This window comes from Sus scrofa, chromosome 4, assembly GCF_054392235.1.
Source record: "Sus scrofa isolate SSC_HxYL_T2T_F1_AM1 chromosome 4, Sscrofa_HxYL_maternal_Yorkshire_Landrace_v2.0, whole genome shotgun sequence".
Taxonomy (NCBI): Eukaryota; Metazoa; Chordata; class Mammalia; order Artiodactyla; family Suidae; genus Sus; species Sus scrofa.
Genome location: NC_139386.1, coordinates 2347450 through 2366869, shown reverse-complemented (window position 1 = coordinate 2366869; position 19420 = coordinate 2347450). Strand labels below are relative to the sequence as shown.

General features: G+C 56.9%; 1 protein-coding gene across 5 annotated transcripts in view; it reads right to left on the bottom strand.

Moving 5' to 3' along the window:
- The window catches only part of LOC100517649 (maestro heat-like repeat family member 5), a 62038-nt gene extending 46811 nt beyond the window's left edge, over positions 1 to 15227 (bottom strand). For 2 of the 5 annotated variants that reach the window (XM_085021004.1, XM_085021006.1), the window contains exons 1-6: positions 15053 to 15227; positions 8233 to 8414; positions 6984 to 7129; positions 6281 to 6409; positions 2488 to 2647; positions 893 to 945 (exon numbers count right to left, since the gene is read on the bottom strand). In XM_085021004.1, coding sequence (XP_084877130.1) covers positions 893 to 945; positions 2488 to 2647; positions 6281 to 6409; positions 6984 to 7129; positions 8233 to 8414; positions 15053 to 15132 — 750 coding nt within the window. In that variant the 5' untranslated portion in view covers positions 15133 to 15227. The remainder of the gene's footprint in view (positions 1 to 892; positions 946 to 2487; positions 2648 to 6280; positions 6410 to 6983; positions 7130 to 8232; positions 8415 to 15052) is intronic. The other 3 variants (XM_085021003.1, XM_085021005.1, XM_085021002.1) reach the window with 3 other exon arrangements.
- Between the last annotated feature and the right edge of the window lie 4193 nt (positions 15228 to 19420).

Here is a 19420-nt window from a genome sequence, read left to right as displayed (position 1 = left end):
TTCCAGCCCTTTTAAATTTATTGAAACTTGATACATGGCCCAGCAAATGATCTATCTTGGTGAATGTTTTATTTACATTTGAAAGGAATGTCAGTTCCATCAATTTGGTTAATTGCTTTGTTCAAGTCTTCCACATCCTTACTGATTTTCTGTCCTCTTTTTCTGTTAATTACCTGTGTTGCTGCTGCTGCTGCTGGTATTATTTCTACTGAAAGCCACTTAGTTACCACCGTGCTGCTACTACGTGATGGTATCAGCTACCAGGTATCGGAGGCTTCCCGTCTGTGAGGTGCAGAGCCAAACCCTGTGGATTCCTTCCCGTCCTCTCACAACCAGCGTTTGGGGTTGGCACTTACCCTCACTGGACAGACAAGGAGACTAAGGTACAGAGAGGTGAGGCAGGTCACCCAGGACACACGGCTGTGACTGGTTAAATCTAGACTTGAACCCAGGTCTGCCAGGGCTCCACATCCCTTCTCCCAGCCACACAAGCCCTTCACTTGGGTGTGTGGTCAGAGATGGACCAGCCTGACCCCTGCCCTTCGCTGTGTCCTCCTCTGACCCCAGATCTGGCCTCTGCATCCTCTCTGAGCCCCTCATCGTGGAGCCAGCCCCCAGGATGGCCGGGAAGGCCCTTGGGTGTGCTGGACACTTAGCTCTCCCAGGAGTCTTGGGATCAAGTTTCCAATAATCTCAACTGCCCAGAGACCAGTCCTGTGACTGTGGTCAAGCCCTCTCCCCGCCAAGCCTGGGCTCGTCTGTAACAGTGGGCCTCTCCCTCCCCCCTCCTCCGCCCCCTCCTCCCTCCTCCCACCTTGCAGGGTCTCACCCACATTGGTTTGCTGCCTGCCTCCCCACCGTTCCCCCAGAGGGCCCTGGTGGCCCTTCCTACCTTGGCCAGCTGCTCTTCCCAGCATGCCTTGTCTCCTTCCTTTAAGAGTTCGTCTGTGAGAGGGAGGGGGTCACTGGAGGCCAGGCCTGATGTCCATGGCCAGGGCTGGGTCTGGACTCCATCTCCTCCACCCCCGGACATGACTGAGTCAGGGTGACAGTGTCCTGTCTCTGCCCATCCCGGCTCCGTGGGGAAGCGAGCTTGGAGGATGGTGAGCTGGCTGGAGTTGTGGCCCCACCACCCTGGCTGGAGACCTCAGGTGGGCAGCGTTCCCTCTCTGGGCCTCAGGCTCATCGATGGTGAATGGAGGGCTCTCTGGCACGGTCCCTTGGGTTGTGTCTGAGTCCCCTCCAGGGTGGGAAAAGGAAGCTCCGAGGGGGGCACCCTGGGAGGCTGGAATGTGCTTTGGAAACCCAGTCTCAGAGGGAGGGGCTGCTTCGGGATGTCCCCAGGGGTCTCGGAGGTCCCTGAGGTATGGGGGACCTCCACCCAGCCTACCAGTCCCGGGCAGCGCATGCAAAGCTGAGCCAGGCTGGGGCCTGCCTCCCCCAAGGCTTAGAGTCTACAGTCCCAAGTGTGGCCTCGAGGCCTCCCTGCTGGGCTGGGCCTCTTGTAGGGAGCAGGGCCTGCACACCCATTTCCACCTCGACCTCAGGCCCTCACTGAGCCTGTGGACCAACTCCGCCCGAAGGCCCTGAGGGATGCTCACCACATTCCCTCCTCAAACTCCTGCTCATCCCTCAAGGCGTGGCTCAGACTTGGCTGGCTGCCTCCTCTGGGAAGCCCTCCCTGATGGCCACCAGGGTGGCCCAGGACCTCCCCAGCTGGGCAGCCGTGAGCTCAGCTCATGCTTGTGAACAAATAAATGAACGAATAAATGAGAAATCAAAGTTGGCAGCTGCCTCCCTGGTGAGGCTGTGAGCGCCTGATGGCAGAGCCAGGCACGGGGCAGGTGCTTGGTGTGTGGGGTCTCGTAGGAGCTGAGCCCTCCTCCTGGCAAGACCTCTCCCTCCAGCTCCTCCCTCGGGATCCTCAGAGACCCCCCACTGTCCAGGGCGGCCATTCCAGTGGCTCAGAGACAGTGGCCACAGAGCAAGCACGGAGACCTGGCCCTGCAGGCCTGTGATGGTGGCTGGGTCCCCTTCCCCGTCACACAGCCTCCGTGAGCTCAGCCTCCCTGGCTGCTGGGGGGTCGAGGGAGAGGAGCCTGCAGTGGTGCAGGGCTGCCGCCTGGCACCTCCCAGCTCCATCCTGGTTCCCTCCAGGCCTGTTGCTGAAATGCTGGCAGCAGGGGCGTGCGCTGGGCCGGTCAGGTCGGGCAGCACCGCTGAGCCCTGGCGCCCTGTCCTGGAAGTCCCCAGTGCACCCAGGCTGGCTGAGGGGAGGTGGGCTGAGGGGGTGCCCATGCCGCAGCCTGAGACCCTCTGGCACAGAGATGCTTCATTAATTGTGCAGCCGATGCACGGTCCTGCATGTATCCCACTGGTCAGCAGCCCCGCTGAGCACCCTTTGACCTCTCCCCATGACCCGCTCCATCCCGCCTGCTGGCTCGGGGACAGAGGGGGCCCAGTCTGGGCCCCAAGCTCAGGACATACCGTTGGAGGACAGAATGCCCATCACGTAGAGGAGGCTGCGGTGCGGGAAGACGCCCTTCAGGAGCTCGGTCTCCAGGTGCCGGGCCACCCCCTGCCACGAGTGCCTGCAGATGGCCAGCAGCACGTTGCTGGCCGCGTCCTGGTACGCCTCCTCCAGCTCCTGGGTGGGGGCAGAAGGAGAGCGCGGGCGCTCAGACGGGCCTTGGTGTCTCACACACACGTTCTGGGTCGGTGGGGAAGACAGCGACTGTCAGCTCAGCTTCGGGATAGAAACTGAGGGAGGAAGCCCAGTGAACACAGCTGGCGGGCGAAGAGCAGATTCAACCTCGGGGCTCAGAGCTACGTGTGACTGTCACCGCGCCTGGTCCTCTGACCGTTCCAGAAACTCATTGGCATTCTTCCTACATCTGAGGCGTTGCTCACGCCGTGCTTCCCACCCTGTGTATCCAAACCCGGGTCCGCTTTTCTTTTCTTCTTTTCTAATTTCCTCGTCCACTTTGAAAGCTCACTCCCAGGCCCATACTCAGGAGACGCACCTGCTTGCATGCCTCTGCTTGATGTCACCTCGTCCTGAGCTCCTGAAGCTCAGGACAAGGTCACATCCTTTGAGTCTTAATCACCACGGATTCGGAACAAGAGCCTGTGCTTGTCTCAAGTGCCCTGGCCTCATGAGACAGTGTCAGCTGCTCGGGGGCAGAGGCCCAGCTGGCCGGGCCCCTGACCCTCCGTAGACCTGCCAGGCCCGCCGCACTCTACCAGAGGGCTCAGCCTGGCTCTGAGTTGCCACGGCCACCACTTTCTCAACCAGGGTGCTGGTGTTTCTGGGGATCTTGCCCCAGTTTTGAGTCGCCCTCGTCTCGGTTTCCTGGTAGGCGCGTCGGGTGCGTTCCCTGGCTGTTGGTGTGAGGGAGGTGCCACGGGACCGTGGCTGGGTTACGACCAGCGTCTGCCCTGCATCAGGTGGCATCTGAAAGTGAGGGGTCTCTGGTCCCTCCCCTGCTGTTTGAATCAGCCGATGAAGTTGCTATTTCATTTATCATTTGTTGAAAGCGTGGCTATGAGGGCTTCTTGTTAAGGTGACGGATTGAATCTGATTTTGTTCTTTCATAAAAGGGCCTCAATGACACTACAGTCAGGAGACTTTTCAAAAGGACGGTAGCAACCTCATTCTGAAGCTGCAAAGGAGATGAGGGAGAGGTGACTGGCTGAGCACCAAGCTGGCCGTCGGTTAAGCCGAGAACCAGCCCCAGCTACCCTGCACGGGGTCCCACTGTTGGGCAGAAGTCCTAGAGGCTGCGTCTCCCAGATGCGAGAGTCAGGGAGGAGGGGGGGAGGGTAAAGCGGTTTAAGAAGGGGTCAGGTGTCCACACACTGTCCCCACTCTGCACACTGGAGGGTCTCCGGGCCGGGAGGCCAAGCCTGCAAGCCCAGGGGCTAGACGCCTCCTGGGCCAGGCCCTCTACAACACCGCCCGGGGCTGGGCACCGGATTGGGGTCTTCTTTGGGCGATCTGGACGGCGCAGGAGAAAAGACACAGAGGTGCTGATGTGGGGGAAGGGGACATGGAGAGGCCAGCAGCGGACTCACTTCATAACTCTGTGATGGACCCCCAACCCATCACCCACCCTTGCGCTCAGAGCGCCTTATCAAGCCCCACACAGGGGCCGAGGACGCGGGAGGGACTAAAACACAGCCACAACCACAAACCTGATGAAATCCAGAAACAAGCTACTGGGGGCAATAGAGGCCAAGTGGAGAGATGAAACTTCAAGCCAAACACTCTTTAATATCCTGAGAGATCAGAGAAGATACAGCATCCGTGAAGCTATAAACGGGATGAAACGGGAACATTCTGAGAACAAAAGGAGAGATCTCTCGGAAGTTAAAGACTCACAGACATGCATGGAAAACTGAGTAGAAGGTTAGGAAGATAATGGAGCTTCAGATACGGGAACAAGGACAGAGAGGTGGAAAGGGAGAGGTGAGATAAGAATCTCAGGAGCTATCGAAAGTTCCACGTCTGAGCGTTAGGCATTTCCGAAGCCTGGGGCAGAGAAACATGGGCGACGGTGTCATCAATGAATTAAGCGAGCATTTTCCAGAAGCAAAAGACTGCAAGTGGCCAGACTGCAAGGATGCAGAACGGCCAAGCACGGTGGCTAAAACAGATGCAGAGCCAGCCCCGCCCTGCAGGACGGAGGTGTCTCGAGCCTGCCTGCAGAAGGCAGGTGGATGAAGGGCCAGCGTTCAGAAGGGCTTGGAGTCCCCACTGCAGCCCTGGGGGAGGAGGAGGGTGTGATCTCACCATCAACACACACAGTCCGAGGGGAAGCAGACAAACTCATGGTCTCGAAACGGCACGTCCTGAGCACACTGTCTCAGAAAGCCGCCGAGATCGAGTCTCCAACACAGGAGAGGGAAGAGGGCGGCCTGAGTGTGGGAGAGGGGACCCTGGTGGGGGGGCAACTGGAGTTGAAGACTGGCCTTTGGGTACCGAGATGCTTGACCTTAGTGAGGCTTGACCCCGCTCTCTGCTGTGAGTCCTGGACCAGCTCGTGCGACCCCCAGAAGTGCCTGCTCCCAGCTGCTGGAGAGCTGGAGGCTGGCTGCGGTGTATTTAGAAGCAGAAAGTGCAAAGGAGCCCCGCCAGCCTGGCCCTGCCCAGGGGGGCTCTTGTCACCCAGACACTGGCGGGCTTTGTTTGTCCCCTAGGCCTCGGCAGCCTGGGTCCCCACCGCCCCTCGCCCACAGCCTTGTATGATTAACAGGCTGTGATTTGGACCTAGATGCCTTGAACTTTTAAAATATGCCTGATATGAAGTTCCTATCATGGCTCAGAGGAAATGAATCTCACTAGCATCCATGAGGATGCAGGTTCGATCCCTGGCCTTGCTCAGGGGGTTAAGGATTTGGCATTGCCATGAGCTGTGGTGTAGGCCAGCAGCTACAGCTCTGATTCAACTCCTAGTCTGAGAACCCCCTTATGCCATGGGTGCGGCCCTAAAAAATATCATAAAATATGCCTGATATGTTTTAAAATCATGAATGATTTTTTAAAATTAAAAGCAATTCTAGAAAGAAAACAAGCAAGGTGGATATGGACTTTGTTTCCCGCTTTGTTCTGATGTTCACAGTAGAACAGACGGACCCACACCTTCCGGGTGGGGCACGTGGGAGCTTGTCACCCCTGCCGTTTGCCAGCTGGGCAATCACTTCAGGCACGTGTCCAAAACTCTGAGCCTCGGCCCCACCATCTATAAACGGGGCTGTAAAGCTGTGGCAGGAGGGTTAAATGACGCCTGTTGCTGCTTCGTGGGGCCCAGGGCTCGGGAACCTGTCACTGCTCTCCAACCACGACTCGCATTTAGTGTCCACTCTGCCGTGGGCAGCCCTGGGCTCATCTGTCTGAATAACAGCCGCTGACCCTCAAGCCCCTGGAGCAGCAATCAGCCGAGACTGTTGCTGAGCCCGGGGCCGAGGTGGCAGGGGAGGGGCACTTTGGGTCCAAACTCGTGGCCCGCATCAGGCGGGGACCCAGAGGCAGGCGGCTGAGGGCTGAGTTACAGCCTGGGGGGTGGCCGAGAGGCACCAGCCAGCAAAGAGCTCTTTGAGCCTCACCTTTCTCATCTGTAGAGTGGGTGTGTGAGGGTATCTCTCTGAAGGGGTTGGTGGTAAGAAAGTGAGAAATCGGGCAGAATCACTTGGGCACATCTGGGTCTCCGGGCAGCTGCCTGCGCTCCCCGGAGCCCTTGTGGGGCAGCCTGTTTGCTGGGGGCGGGGCGGGGGGGCCCACCGTGGACTTGGTCATGTTCTCCAGGGCCAGCTGCATGAAGGTCTTCTCCCAGCTCTCGTCTAGGGCGTTGCTGGAGCTGATGACCGTCTCCAGGACGTGGAAGAGTCGGAACTTGTGCTTCACGGAGATCTGGGGGCGACAGCGTGGACAGAGGCTCAGGGTCTGCCACGCAGGGAGGCACCTGTGGGAGCATCCCGGGGTGGGGGGGACACGTGAGGAGGCAGGAGAGGAGACAGCACAGTAGATGCATCTGGCCGTGAATCCAGCAACCACAGGAGCCCCGAGTTAGGTGCTGCAGAGTGAAAATGTGTCCCTGTCCTCGGGGAACTGCTGGGGGGTTTTGGAAGCACTGCGTCCGCTCATTCATACACTCATCCATTAAAACGCCGCCAGAGCGTCCATCCTTCTGTGACTTCCGGCTAATCATCTCCCTTCCCTGAGCCTCAGGTTCCTGTCTCCTTGATCATGACCTCGTGGCAGGGGACTGTGGACAGGACAGGGGCGTCCACCTTCTTCCCCCGTCCCTCGGTTGGCTGGACCCATGGGGCGATTGACTCGTCCCAGATCACGGCGCTGCCGCGCGGAGGGATCAGGAGATGAGCCGCTCCGAGGTCCGGGATCCCCCCGGATCCCCCCGGATCCCCCCGGATCCCACCCTCCCTCTGCTCCCACGCCTGCCCCGAAGGGCCCGAATGGCCCCCACCTCCGGGTTGTCTACAAAGTACTCATGGATGGTTTCCAGCACCGGGTTGGGGGCCCCGCGAGCCATGCTCTTGATTTTCTTGGTGATGTGCTTCAGGTGGAGGGGGTCGGAGTCAGTCAGGTCCCGCAGCATCTTGAAGCAGATGGCTAAGGCGAGAAGGTGGGAGGGTGGGTGTGGGGGGTCCTGTGCGCCCGCTGGGCTGCGTGGGCGAGGAAGGCGTGGGGCTGGGGATGGGACATGTGACCCGGCCGGAACACACTGGGAGGGTCTCAGCCTCCTGAGTGTTCGGTTGGTCCTTCCGGGGATGGAGCTAGTTTAGGGCGCGCAGGGAACGCATTCCCATGTGCATTTCCATCCGTTCAGACTCAGCCTCCTTCTCATCCATCCATTGCTCACCCATCTTTCATTCACCTTTTCATCGATCCACCCGTCCATCCACCTGCCTGCCCACTCTTTGTTCATCCGCAATCTATCCATTAATAAATTACTCATCTCTCCACCCATGGACGCATCCCACTACCCACCCATTCATACATTCACCTTCAGCCATCTACTCACTGCTCATCCATTTTCGAATTCACTCACCCCTCCACCCGTCTATTCATGGATTAATCATCCATCCCTCTATCCCTCCTTCTCCTCCTTCCTTCACCCTCCATCCAGTCACCCGGCGTTCACTGATGCTCGTTCACTATGTGCTCGTGGGGCTGTGCAAGACTCGAAGGGGAGTCCAGTCTAGCTCTGTTCTGAAGGAGCCCCCAGCCCAGGGGACCCTACCCCACATCAGTGGACTTGGGTTCGGTGGGGAAGTCGTGTAAGAGGCCCTGGGCACACAGAGAGGGGAGAGGCAATAAATCCTAAGCTGGAAGGACAGTCAGACCTGGCTTCTCAGAGGCGGCGGCACTTGAACTTTGCCTGGAAGGATGCGGGCCAGTCACCCTTCGAAGGAGGGGCGCATTCAGAGGGAGGGCCAGGCCCACGCTGGGGCTTGAAGATGTGAAGGGCTTTGGGGGGGGGGACAGGGGGCCCTTTTTGGCTTTGGATGGTGCCTCAGGAGCATGAAGAGCCAAGGAGGATGGACAGGCACCTGCTGAAAGCTTCACTACATCCACACCTCTCACCTCCCGGAGGGCCCGGAGGTGGACGGCCTCTGCCGAAGTCCTCCCCAGGACTTTTTCGGATGGAAGGACTGTGGGATCGGCTGGTGCCTGACCACCCCTGCCCGGCCTGAGTCCCAGGCCGGCGGTACCTGAGTTGTAGGCTTCCTCCATGACCGTCGTGTGCTCCCTGGGCTCCAGGGCAGCCTGGCTGCTCCATGACTTGCAGAGCACGATGGTGGTGGGGTGCGTCTGTCTGTTCCTGTGGGCAGAAGCCTGGGGTACCTTTGTGGATGCCTGGGTCCTCACGGATTCGGAGATGGGGAAGGAGATTCTGAAATGGAAAAGGGATCCCGGGTGTACACACCAGGGTGCCCTTGGGTGTGTTCCTGGATGCAGGTGCAGAGACCCTGGGAATCACCTCGGTCAGGGCCAGGGCCACCCTTCAATGCACCTGCCCATCTGTTCAGTGGACTGGCTGCATCCTGGAGGAGGCGGGGGTCTGGAGACCCCAGGGACATTGCTGCGTGGGCCTGGTGGGGCCTGGCTCCCTAGCACGTGCTGGTGGGACAGACACGGCAGGATGTGGAGGGCACAGGGCTTGGCAACCCCTGCTCCAGCTCTCTCCCTGACCTGGGGGAGCCAGTCTTTTCAGGACCACACCCGAGAATGCCCTGGCTCCCCAGACCTCGTGGTGGGGGTCTTTGAGGGAGGTGTGAGAGCTGCAGGGGCAGGACCCATGAAGCTGGGTGTATGGGGCCCCCTCACCTGTGCCCAGGCCCCACCCTTTCGGGGCCTCTTGTGTGAGAGATTCTGAGAAGACATGTGCAGCAGGAGTGAAGGGGGATGTGGGCCCCGTGAAGCCGCTTCTCCCTCGCCTGCCTCCCACTTCCTCTTTCCCCTTCTTGTGGAGAAAGATCCCTTCAGACTGTGGACATTGTCGTAAAGGGCCAAAAAGAAAACACCCTCCGTCGAGGGTGCTGGTGCCCCCAGGGAGCCCGTCGAGGGTGCCGGTCCCCCCAGGGAGCCCCCGTGGTGGGAGTGGGGGCCCCATCTGCTTCATGACCTCATTTCGTGTTCACTCTCCGTTTGTACGTCCCGTGGGGGCAGTGGTCTGCTCCTTCTAGGGCCAAGGGATGGAACAGGGACCAAGATAGACAACCAAGAGCCGACAACTTAATTAGGGGCATGATGTGGTGTATTAGAAGGTGGGGTCTTCACAGTGAAATAAGAAACGTGTGCCTGAGCCCTCTTCACAGTGAAATAAGAAACGTGTGGCTGAGCCCTCTTCACAGTGAAATAAGAAACGTGTGGCTGAGCCCTCTTCACAGTGAAATAAGAAACGTGTGTCAAATCACGTCACTCAGAATCTCCCACGGTGCCCGCTGCACAAGAGGAAAGGGCCCAAGTCCTGAAAAGGACGGTGGTGACTCCGGCGCTTCCATCCAAGATGGACTCACGAGGACCAGGTTCGTCCTCCTGCCTTAAAGGACTGGAACACTGGGAAAAATACACAAAATCAGGAATGTCAGACAGCAAGCAGGGCAAGACAGCGATCCCTGAGCGGTATAAAGCCAACAAAAGTAGCTCCAAATTGCCACAGCTTCCTGCCTAGAAAGTTCCGATTTGCAGTGCAAGGGAAGGCAGCCTGAGAAACCCCAGTGGTCTTGAGTGGAGCAAATGGAGGTGGAAGTCGGGGGAGGCCAAGGTGGCCGGAGTTTGTAGGGCATAGGCAAGGAATGCAAGCTCCGGAGGGTTCCAGCAGCCCGCCTGCCCCGACCCCCAGCCCAAGGCTTTATCTGTGTGCTGATCAGTGTATGTGCAAAGAGGAGCCCCCCAAAAGGAGCAGAGGAAACAATCCTTGGAGCTCACCCAGGCTGAGAACAGCTCCTTTTTTTCATCAGCCGGAGTGGAAAACTTTGTAATTCATAGGGCATTAGTCAGAGCGCTGTGAATGGTGTTATCTCAGCAGCGGAGGAGAAAATGCAGCCCTAGACAAGAATGCCTTTCCTTCCCTGACAAAGCCTAAAGGCATGCCTCAAAAGGACCAAATTGTTTTAAAATAATCGAATTACATCCCAGAACAAAGCTCAAGCATATTTATAAAGTACAGGAATATTCAGTACCCCAAAAGGTAAAAATTCACAATGCCTAGCACTGAATAGAAAATTACCAGGTGTGCAAAAACAGCGAGACAATATGACCCCCATTGTAAGGAGAAAAATCAATTGATCAAAAGCAACACACAAATGACACAAATGATACAGGTAAGGACATGAAAAGCTATTGTAATTCTATTCCTTATGATCAACACAGGAGATTAAAACACAAGCACAGTAAGGAAAGACACAGAAATTGTAAAAAAGACGAAAAATACAACGTTTAAGATTAAGAATATACAGAATGAGTTTTAACAGAAGATTAGACACTGTAGAAGCAAAAATGAGTGAACCTGAGGATAAAACAGAAACCACCCCAAAATGTAATACTAATAGAAAGACACTGAAAAAAAGGGAGCAGCATCAGTGATTTGCGGGACAGTGGAAAAGGGCATAGTGTAATTTGAGTCTTCAGAGGAGAAGGAGAGAGGACAAAGAAGAAATACTATCTGAGGTTTTCAGGTTAATGAAAACTATAAACACATAGAGCCAGGAAACGCATTGAATCCCAAGCAAAAGCATATGAAGAAAATGACACCAAGTCACAGCGAAACAAAATTGCTTAAAACCAATGATAAGAGAAAATCTTAAAAACATTCAGAGGAAAAAAACCCCCACATTTTGTATGAAGGTATGCAGATAAGAATGAAAAAAAAAAAAAAAAAAGGTAAGAATGAGGGCCGTAAGAATAAGAATTAGTTCTTGTCAGAAATGATGCAAAAGGCAAAGGACAGTGAAGCAACATTCAAAAATAGAAAATAAAAAGGAAAAATAGAACAAAGACAAGAGGAGGCAAAGAGAAAAGAAATATCAAGTCAGAAGATTAAATTCAAATCATGTCAATAGTCACATTAAATATAAATGATTTAAATACTGCAATCAAGGAGTTCCCTGGTGGCTCAGTGGGATAACGATCCAGCATTGTCACTGTTGTGGTGTGGGTTCAGTCCCTAGCCTGGAAACTTCTGCATGCCATGGGCATGGCCTTCCCCTCAAAATACTGCCATCAAATAGTAGGGACTGTCAAACTGAATAAAGCAGCAAGATCCAATTATATGCTACCTATAAGAAATACATTTGAAATATAATTCACACAAATTGAGCAAAAATAAAAGGATGGAAAATGATACAGCATGCTAACATTAATCTAAAGAAAACTGGAGTGGATATTAATATCAAAGGATATTTTCAGGCAAATAATATAACCAGGAATAAAGAGAATCAGTTTATAACGATAAAAGGTCATTCATCAATTTGACTTACCAGTTGTACATGTTCAGGAACCTAATAAGGAACTTCAAGATACAGGAAGCAAAAAAGACACAACTGAAAGGAGGAATAGACAATCAACAGCCACAGTTGATTTTAATATCCCTCTCTCCAAAACTGACAAGGTAGATATTAACCCTACTATTTGATGGCAGTATTTTGAGGGGAAGGTTAACGAATCCGACTAGGAACCATGAGGTTGCGGGTTCGGTCCCTGCCCTTGCTCAGTGGGTTAACGATCCGGTGTTGCCGTGAGCTGTGGTGTAGGTTGCAGACGCGGCTCGGATCCCGCGTTGCTGTGGCTCTGGCCTGGGCAGTGGCTACAGCTCCGATTCGACCCCTAGCCTGGGAACCTCCATATGCCGCGGGAGCGGCCCAAGAAATAGCAACAACAAAAACAAAAAGACAAAAGACAAAAAAAAAAAAAAAAAAAAAAAAGAAAGAAAGAAAATGGCCAAAACAATTTTGAGGAAGACCAAACGGAGGATCAACACTATTGATTTGATGACTTACTATAAAACTACAGGAATCCTGACAGTGTGATACTGATGAAAGCACAGAAATATAAACAAGTGGAACGAAACGTGGAGTCCAGAGAAAGATACACGTTGTGATAAGGTGCAAAAGCAATTCAGTTAAGAAAGGATGGTCTAAAAAAAGAAGAAAGGATAGTCGAGTCAACAAACAGTGTTGCAATAATCTGATATACACATAAAAAAAATCCCAACTTATACCTCATTTTTTTTATATAAGTGAACTCCAAATAGATAGCAGACTTTAAGGTAAAACCAAAAATCCTAAAACTTCTAGAAGAAAATATAGGAGGAACTCTTTGTGACCTTGAATTGGACAAAGATGTTTTGCATGTAACACCAAAAGCACTATCTGTAAAATAAAACGTGGATCAATTTCCCAAAATGAAGAGCTTCTTTTTGAAAGACACCTATAAAAAAAACGAAAGAGAAATTTCGGACTTGGAGGAAGTATTTGCAAATCACGCATCTGATAACGGACTGTATCTGAAATATGCAAATAACGCACACGATGCAACACAAACATGAACACCTAAGAAAATACCGGCAACAGATTCAAATGGATGTTTCACCAAAGGGGAAAAGCGAGTGGCAAATTAGCCCTAAAGCCCATGGCGTCAGGCCTCACGAGGGACAGAACCGCAGTGGGGGATCGGTACACGTCTGCTGCAACACGGATGAAGCCAGAAAACCCGGAAAACACCAAGGGCTGTGAGGATGCGGCGCAGGGAGCCTGAGCCACGGCCGCTGGTCACCCTGCTTCCTCCTTGTCCCCTGCGAGGGCCACCTGAAGCCACCCTTCAGCCTCTTGGCTGGGTAGGAGCATCCGGGCTTGTGTCCCTGCCTCCCTGGCTGGTCGATGGTCCCCTGTGGCTCTCCCCGAGGTGCTCTGAACCCTGGTGGCATCACTGACTAACCCCTGGTTCCTTTTCCCTCCCAAGTCTCCCTGTGGGTGTGCTGGCTGCCTCTGGGCCCCCGGCATGTCCCAGCGCAGGCCCTGAGCAAAGGCTGCCAAGGGCGTGCTCCTGGGTCCTTCCTTGGCTGGTGGGACCACCCCCTCTTGTCCTGCAGCTGCTACCAGCTGCCCTGCCTCCCTCAGCCCCTCCCAGGTGGCATTCCTGCTTGCAGTGGGGGGACCCCCTTCCCCACCCTTTGACCTCACCCAGCCTGGGGACCCTCCTACCTCCCTACCATCTGCCTCTTTGGGGACGAGTGGCCAGGCAGGGGACACTCCCGGGGTTGCCCAAGGAGTTGTATTCCTGCACGTCTGAGTGTTGGTGACACTGTGGCCTCAGTGCTGTCCTCAGGAAGCTCCAGTGCCCAGGGGACATGCCGGGATGGCGGCAGAGTGTAGGGAATGGAGACTGGGGGCTCGAGGATGGCTGACCAGCTCCGCAGTCCCTGAGCCCAGTGCGGTGCCATGAGCAGCCGCCTTCCTGCCTGCCTCCCTTCAGTGAGTGTTTAGCAAAGGCTTTGCTATGCACCAGGCACCTCTCCAGGACCTGGGGGCTCATCAGGGGACAGAACACGAACTCCTTCCCTTGTGGCACTCATGCTCTGGGGACAGTGACAAGGACAAAAGTCAAGTAAGACAGGCAGTGGACAAGCTCCGGGGGTTATTTTTTTTCTCTTTTTGTCCACCCCCTGGCATATGGAGTTTCCAGGCCAGGGATCAGAGCCAAGCTTCTGCTGTGGCCATACTGGATCCTTAACCCACTGCACCGGGCTGGGGATTGAACTTGTGTCCCAGGGCTGTCCTGCTGGGCCCCAGCGGGAGCTCCCGTGGGGGTTATTTTAAATAGGAGGGTCAGGGAGGCTTGGCTGGTAAAGCTGTCCAGGAGGTGCCCAGAGGGATGACTGAGGACATGGCTGAGTGGGGGTGGACGGAGGCCTTTGGGGAACAGGGCTGCTCCTCCTGCTTGAGAGGGGCCAAGGGCCTCCCTTCCCAGCACCTCCCCTCCACCTGCCACCCCTCTCCCCAGCGCCTCTGCTGCCACCAACGAGGAAGACCATGTGTTGGGGGCTCGATCCTGTCCATGCTGTCCTCACCGCAAGCCCACAAGGTGCTGAGACACAGAGAGGTTCAGGGACCCGTCCCAGGACGCGCAGCCTCTGCAGGAGGCTGCCTGTCCCCATCCTCCCATCGCCAAGGCCTGCATCCCACGGACCGTGGCCAGCCGGGCTCAGTGCTCGCTGGACGGCTCCTGGAAGGCCCGGCCTCCACGGCCTCTCAGAGAGCTGGCCTTTCACACAAGCCAGCCTCCTTCTGTGCCCAGGAGGCTTCTGAGACTCAGCCCAGAGCTGCATCCCAGCCCCAGCGACCAGAGCCGACGGCATCTCTAAAGACAGAGAATGTGGGGGAAGGTCTTCCCACCCTGGACGTGAGCCGGGACGCAGCAGAGTCAGTGGCTGCGTCAGAGGAGGTACGAGCCACCCCCTCGGCGACAGCCATAGCCATGGGGCCATGAGCCATGGGGCCGGGAACGCCCCGAGGCGCACACCCAGGGATGGGGGGCCGGGGAGGCAGCGGAGGGAGCCCGCTGGGCAGCTGCCGACCCACCGCTGGACCTGGGAGGTGCAGCTGCCCTTGGGCCTGCCCGGGACCCCGGGGATGCGGGGCTGGAACCCAGGAGGAGCCTCCCTCTGTGTCCATTCCTTGAGCCTGTGAGGATGTGGCCCTGCCGTGTCCTCTGTTTTGCAGACAAAGAAGCTGAAGTTGAGGGAAGCAGGTGGACAGTCTGTCCGTGGTCTGTCCATCTGTCCACTCGCTCGCTCACGCTCGTCTGCCCCCACCAGCAGTCAGTGGTCACTGGGCAGCAAGACGGTGAAGCCACTGCTGGAATTCGTGTCCCCCCCATCCCCTCCCTCCCCCTTCCCTGCACCAGGTCAAGGGCTGCCAGGTGGGGGCCCAACCCTCGCCCCCGCCACCTGGGCTGCTCTGGTGGCAGGACCCTCCCTCCTCAGCCCCTTGCTGCCCTGGCTCGCACGTGCCCCTCTGGCGCTGGGCTGACCTGGGGTTCTGGGACCTGGCTAAGGACGTCCTGTCAGCCGTGGAGTGGCTGTGTGGCTTTTCGGAGTGCTGCCTGTCCATGCTGCAGTGCAGTTTGGAGGTGCTGCCAGCTCTGTCCTCATGCCTGGGGGGGCAGCCCCATCTCTGAGTGCCCCTCCCCCACCCCAGCCAGCCCTGACCTCACCCCTGAGGTCATAATGGTGCCAGCACCCACGGCACCTTTCCACGGACCCAGGGACAGGAAAGGTGGATTTGGCCGCTGTGCTCTGGGCACGACACGTGTGTGTGTGTGTGTGTGTGTGTGTGTGTGTCTATTTCCCCCGTGTGGCCTGGGCCCTAACCCCCCACCTCTGGTTCTCAGCTGTCCCCTGGCCACCTGTGCTAGCCCCAGCAGACACCTAGATGAAGCTGCGAGACACCAGAGGCGGGAGCCTCAGCTGACCCACACCTGGATTCCTGAGCCCAGCAACCGTGAGGCAGTAAATGTGTGTCTTCAGTTCCTAAGTCTGGGGTCGTTTGTTACGCAGCAGTTATAACTACCACCTGCTCCACGCAGGGACAAGGTGGCAGAGACAGGATTGTGAGAGGCCTGCCGCACAGAAGCTGTCTCGGGGCTGCTCCACAGCAGGCTCCCCCTTGTTTTTGCTTTTGTTTTTACTTTTTATGGTCACACCCACGGCATATGGAAGTTCCCGGGCTAGGGGGTTGAACTGGAGCTGCAGCTGCTGGCCTACACCACAGCCACAGCAACGCAGGAGTCAGGGATGGAGCCCGTATCCTCAGGGATACTAGTCAGCTTCTTACCTCTGAGCCACAACAGGAACTCCCAGGGATTCCCACTTGTGGTCCAGTTGCATGGCTGCAGGTGAAGCTGGGTCCAGAAGGCAGACGGGACTCCCAGCGTGTGCCCTTGTCACCATTCTCAGCTGTTGGAGGCCTTCGGCGCGGGGCTGGGTACGGAGGGGCTACCGGAGAGGAGGCTCCAGGGCCCACGGGCGGTTGGCACCTGCACCTGCTGCTCTGGCTCACTGGCCCCTCCCCTGCCCAGCCAGGGGCTGGAAGAGTCCCCGTGGCCACACTGCATCCTGGAGACAGCCAGGTACGGGGCCAGGGCCACTGCGGGGACAGCCTCAGGGACAACAGTTGGCAAGTGCCCACCACCGAGGCCTCGGGGGCTTTAGAGCTGGCCCCGGGTTCAACCCCCGGCTCTGGTTCGGCGGTCTGGGTGACCTTTCTGAGGCTGTGACACCTAACAAACGGGCTGACAGTGCCCCCTCCCCGGCCTGTCCTGAGACTCAAATCACTTTCTGCAAGAGGCGCTTAGCACAAGCGGGATGCCTGGGCGGCCGCACCAGCTGTAAATTTGGTGAACAACACGTGTAAAAAGGGATCACGGGTTCCCACCCTGAGATGCGGGGATCCGGGGCTGGGAGGGCCGCGGGGAGCAGAAGGAGGAGGGCGTATTTATGGGGGGGCTCACAGAACCCCTCGCGTCTTCACCCTCACCTCAGGCCAGGAGCTGGCTTCTGAGCTTCTCTCCAAGGTACAGAGGGGCTGCTGTTTGCTCAGGTGGCTCTGAAATGAAGGTAGCCTCCCGTAGCCCGATTCGCACTCTCCCCTCCTCTCAGCCTCATGAAGGGCACTGTTGAAAACTGGGTCCCCAATGCCGCTGGAGAAGGAGGGTCCCTGGGAGACCTGACCCAGCACAGCTGCCGGAATAGGCGTTTGGCCGTGTCCCCTCTCTGAGGCCCCCAAGTCTTCCCGATGTGTTCCTGAGCCACTTCGCCTGGTGGCCTGCAGGCTTGCCTGCCTGGTGCTGAAATTCTCAGCCATTTTGAGAGGTGGTTGTTCAGTCCCGCCATAGACGCTTCCAATTAGGTGGACTCTACTAAAAACAGATTCAGTAAGCAGCCCCAACTCAATCCTTCCTGCTGATTTGAGTGTTTTACCGTCACCTCTGTCCTAGAGGTTATTTAGAGCCGGCTCTCCAGCTACACGTGGCGAGGAATCGAGCATCTCTGCCCGACGCTGTGGCAGCTGGGGCATCTACGCCATGGTGACATGCGATGCTTCAAGCCAGGGTGTCTGTTTTTTTATTTGTTTTCTCGGTGAGTGGTTGTTAGATCTGGACCAGGCAGGTTGGGCCCCCAGTCCTCCCCTTAGGGATGTGGGGGTGCGTCCTCCACGGCTACCCACCCTCTATAGGATTCCGGGGAGGAGAAGTAGGGTAGGGAGAGAGGCTGGCCTCTTAGGAGGATGAGTTCTGGGGCTTTGTGGGTCCTGGCCCCAGACCTTCGCCTGGGGCCTTTGGGCTCTTGGAAGGCCCTAGACTAATTCAGATCTGGATGACAGTGCTTTTCTGCAACCTCATTTCCACGGGAGAACTTTCCAGCGAGCCCCGGCCGGACAATGAACAGGCTGCTTTAGAGGGAGTGCACCCCTATGCCTGCAGGGTCCCTGGAGGCAGGAAGTCGGGGAGGGGGAAGGGTGGGGGGCAGGGATTCCAGCATCACATGGGGGTGGGGGTGGGGGTGGGGGTGGACAGACATTAACCCCAGGGGACAGGGGGAAGGACACCTATTGAGACCTGGATCTCATCCTCGTCCATCTCTGGCTCCCTTCACCTGGTTTGAAAATGGAGACATCTCGGTTGCAGGCTCCTGGCTGGGTCATGCCTCATGCCTGCTTCCCACGTGAACCTCTCAGGAACTGGGGAGCACCTCCAGCATCAGGGGCACAGCCTCAGCTGGCTGTGGGCTCCCAGCCTGGTGGCCACTTTTCACGGCAACCTGGGAACCAGGTGTGTTCACCACCCTGGGATCGGGATGATGCTCAGAGAGGGTCAGGAACTGGCTGGTGGTCACACAGCAGTCAGTGGAGCCAGGTTCAAACGCAGGCCCTCAAGCCTCAGCCCAGAGTTAGCGTGAGGGCTCTGGACCCCCTCACACCTGTCTCCCCAGCACACCCATCGTTCCTGGTAGCAGAGCTCACCTGGCCTTGGGGCCCCTCCTGCCCGCGCCTCCCGGATCTGTCAGCAGATGGCACTGCGGGCCCAGGCAGGACTCAGGCGGAGGTGCCCGGAGGGGAGGGTGGTTAGGCGTCCGCAGTGATGGGCTCTCCCCACCTGCAGCCCTCCTGATCCATACAGCAGGTCGGGAACGGGGCCCTGGCATCCCATCACCCGGGCACCCGGCAGACCTGGGGGGTATGACACTGCTACCCACTGGGGGCGGCAGCTGTGGGAGAGCTCCTGCTCATCCCACCTCTGGCCGTGGCACAGTGTCCCCCTCCTGGGAGCCTGGAGCTCTAGCTCCTGCTGGGGATCATACAGGAGGCTGCTGTTACTGCCCCAAAGAGGAGGGGCCTGAGCCAGGGCCCAGGAGCCCAGCCCCTGCCCTGCTACCCAGGCCCCCCATCCCCCACCCCCACCCATCCAGCTCCTCTGGTTCCCAGATGCTGCCAGCTCAGCCCACTGAGCCTTTGTGCTTCCTCCTGGAACCCCTGACAAAGATTCTTTGCTTGACCAAGCTTTAGTCGGGCCCTGGAACCTTCTCCTGGCCCATCTGTGCATTCCTCGTAAAATGCAGCTTTAGCAAGAACTGCTTGCCCCCACCTGATCAGGTTCCTTCTTCGCCACCTCCCCCAGGTGAGGCGTGAGCATCCAGCAATTCAGCTGGAACCCCCCACGCCTGATATCTCCTCTTAGTAATCTTCCAGCCACTGGCCTCCCACAGCCATCCCGCTCCTTGGCTGTAAACCCCCACTGGCCCTGCTGTATTTAGAGCCGAGCCCAGTCTCTCCCCCTGCACGGCTCTATCACTGTGGTCCCTGCTCTCGAATAAGTCTGCTATACCATCTCCAGTGTCAAGCCCATGCCCCCATCCCTGCTTTCCTAAAGAAACTCCTTGGTGGAGTTCCCCTGGGGCTCAGCGTGTTAAGGACCCGCCATAGTCTCCAGGAGGATGTGGATTTGGCCCCTGGCTTCGATAAGTGGGTTAAGGATCTGGCATTGCTGTAAGCTTTGGGGTAGGTCACATATGCGGCTCTGATCGGGTATTGCTGTGGCTGTGGTGAGGCCAGCAGCTGCAGCTCCAGTGCTGCCCCTGGCCTTAGGTGCATCTGTAAAAAGGAAAACAAAAAGAAAAAAAGAAAAGAAACTCCTTGCGCTCTCGTATTCGCCCTTGGAGAACCCCAGCCCAGGTCACCTCCTCTGTGATGCCGTCTCTGATTTCTCTGGGCTCCCGTAGCATTTCTTTTTGCTGCTGTGGTTGGTTCCACATGACCTCTCTGAGTTCTGGTGGTGGAGGCCGGGGTACCAAGGGGAGGTGCCGGGCAGGCAGGCTCTCCTCCCCAAGGATGGTTTCCCAGG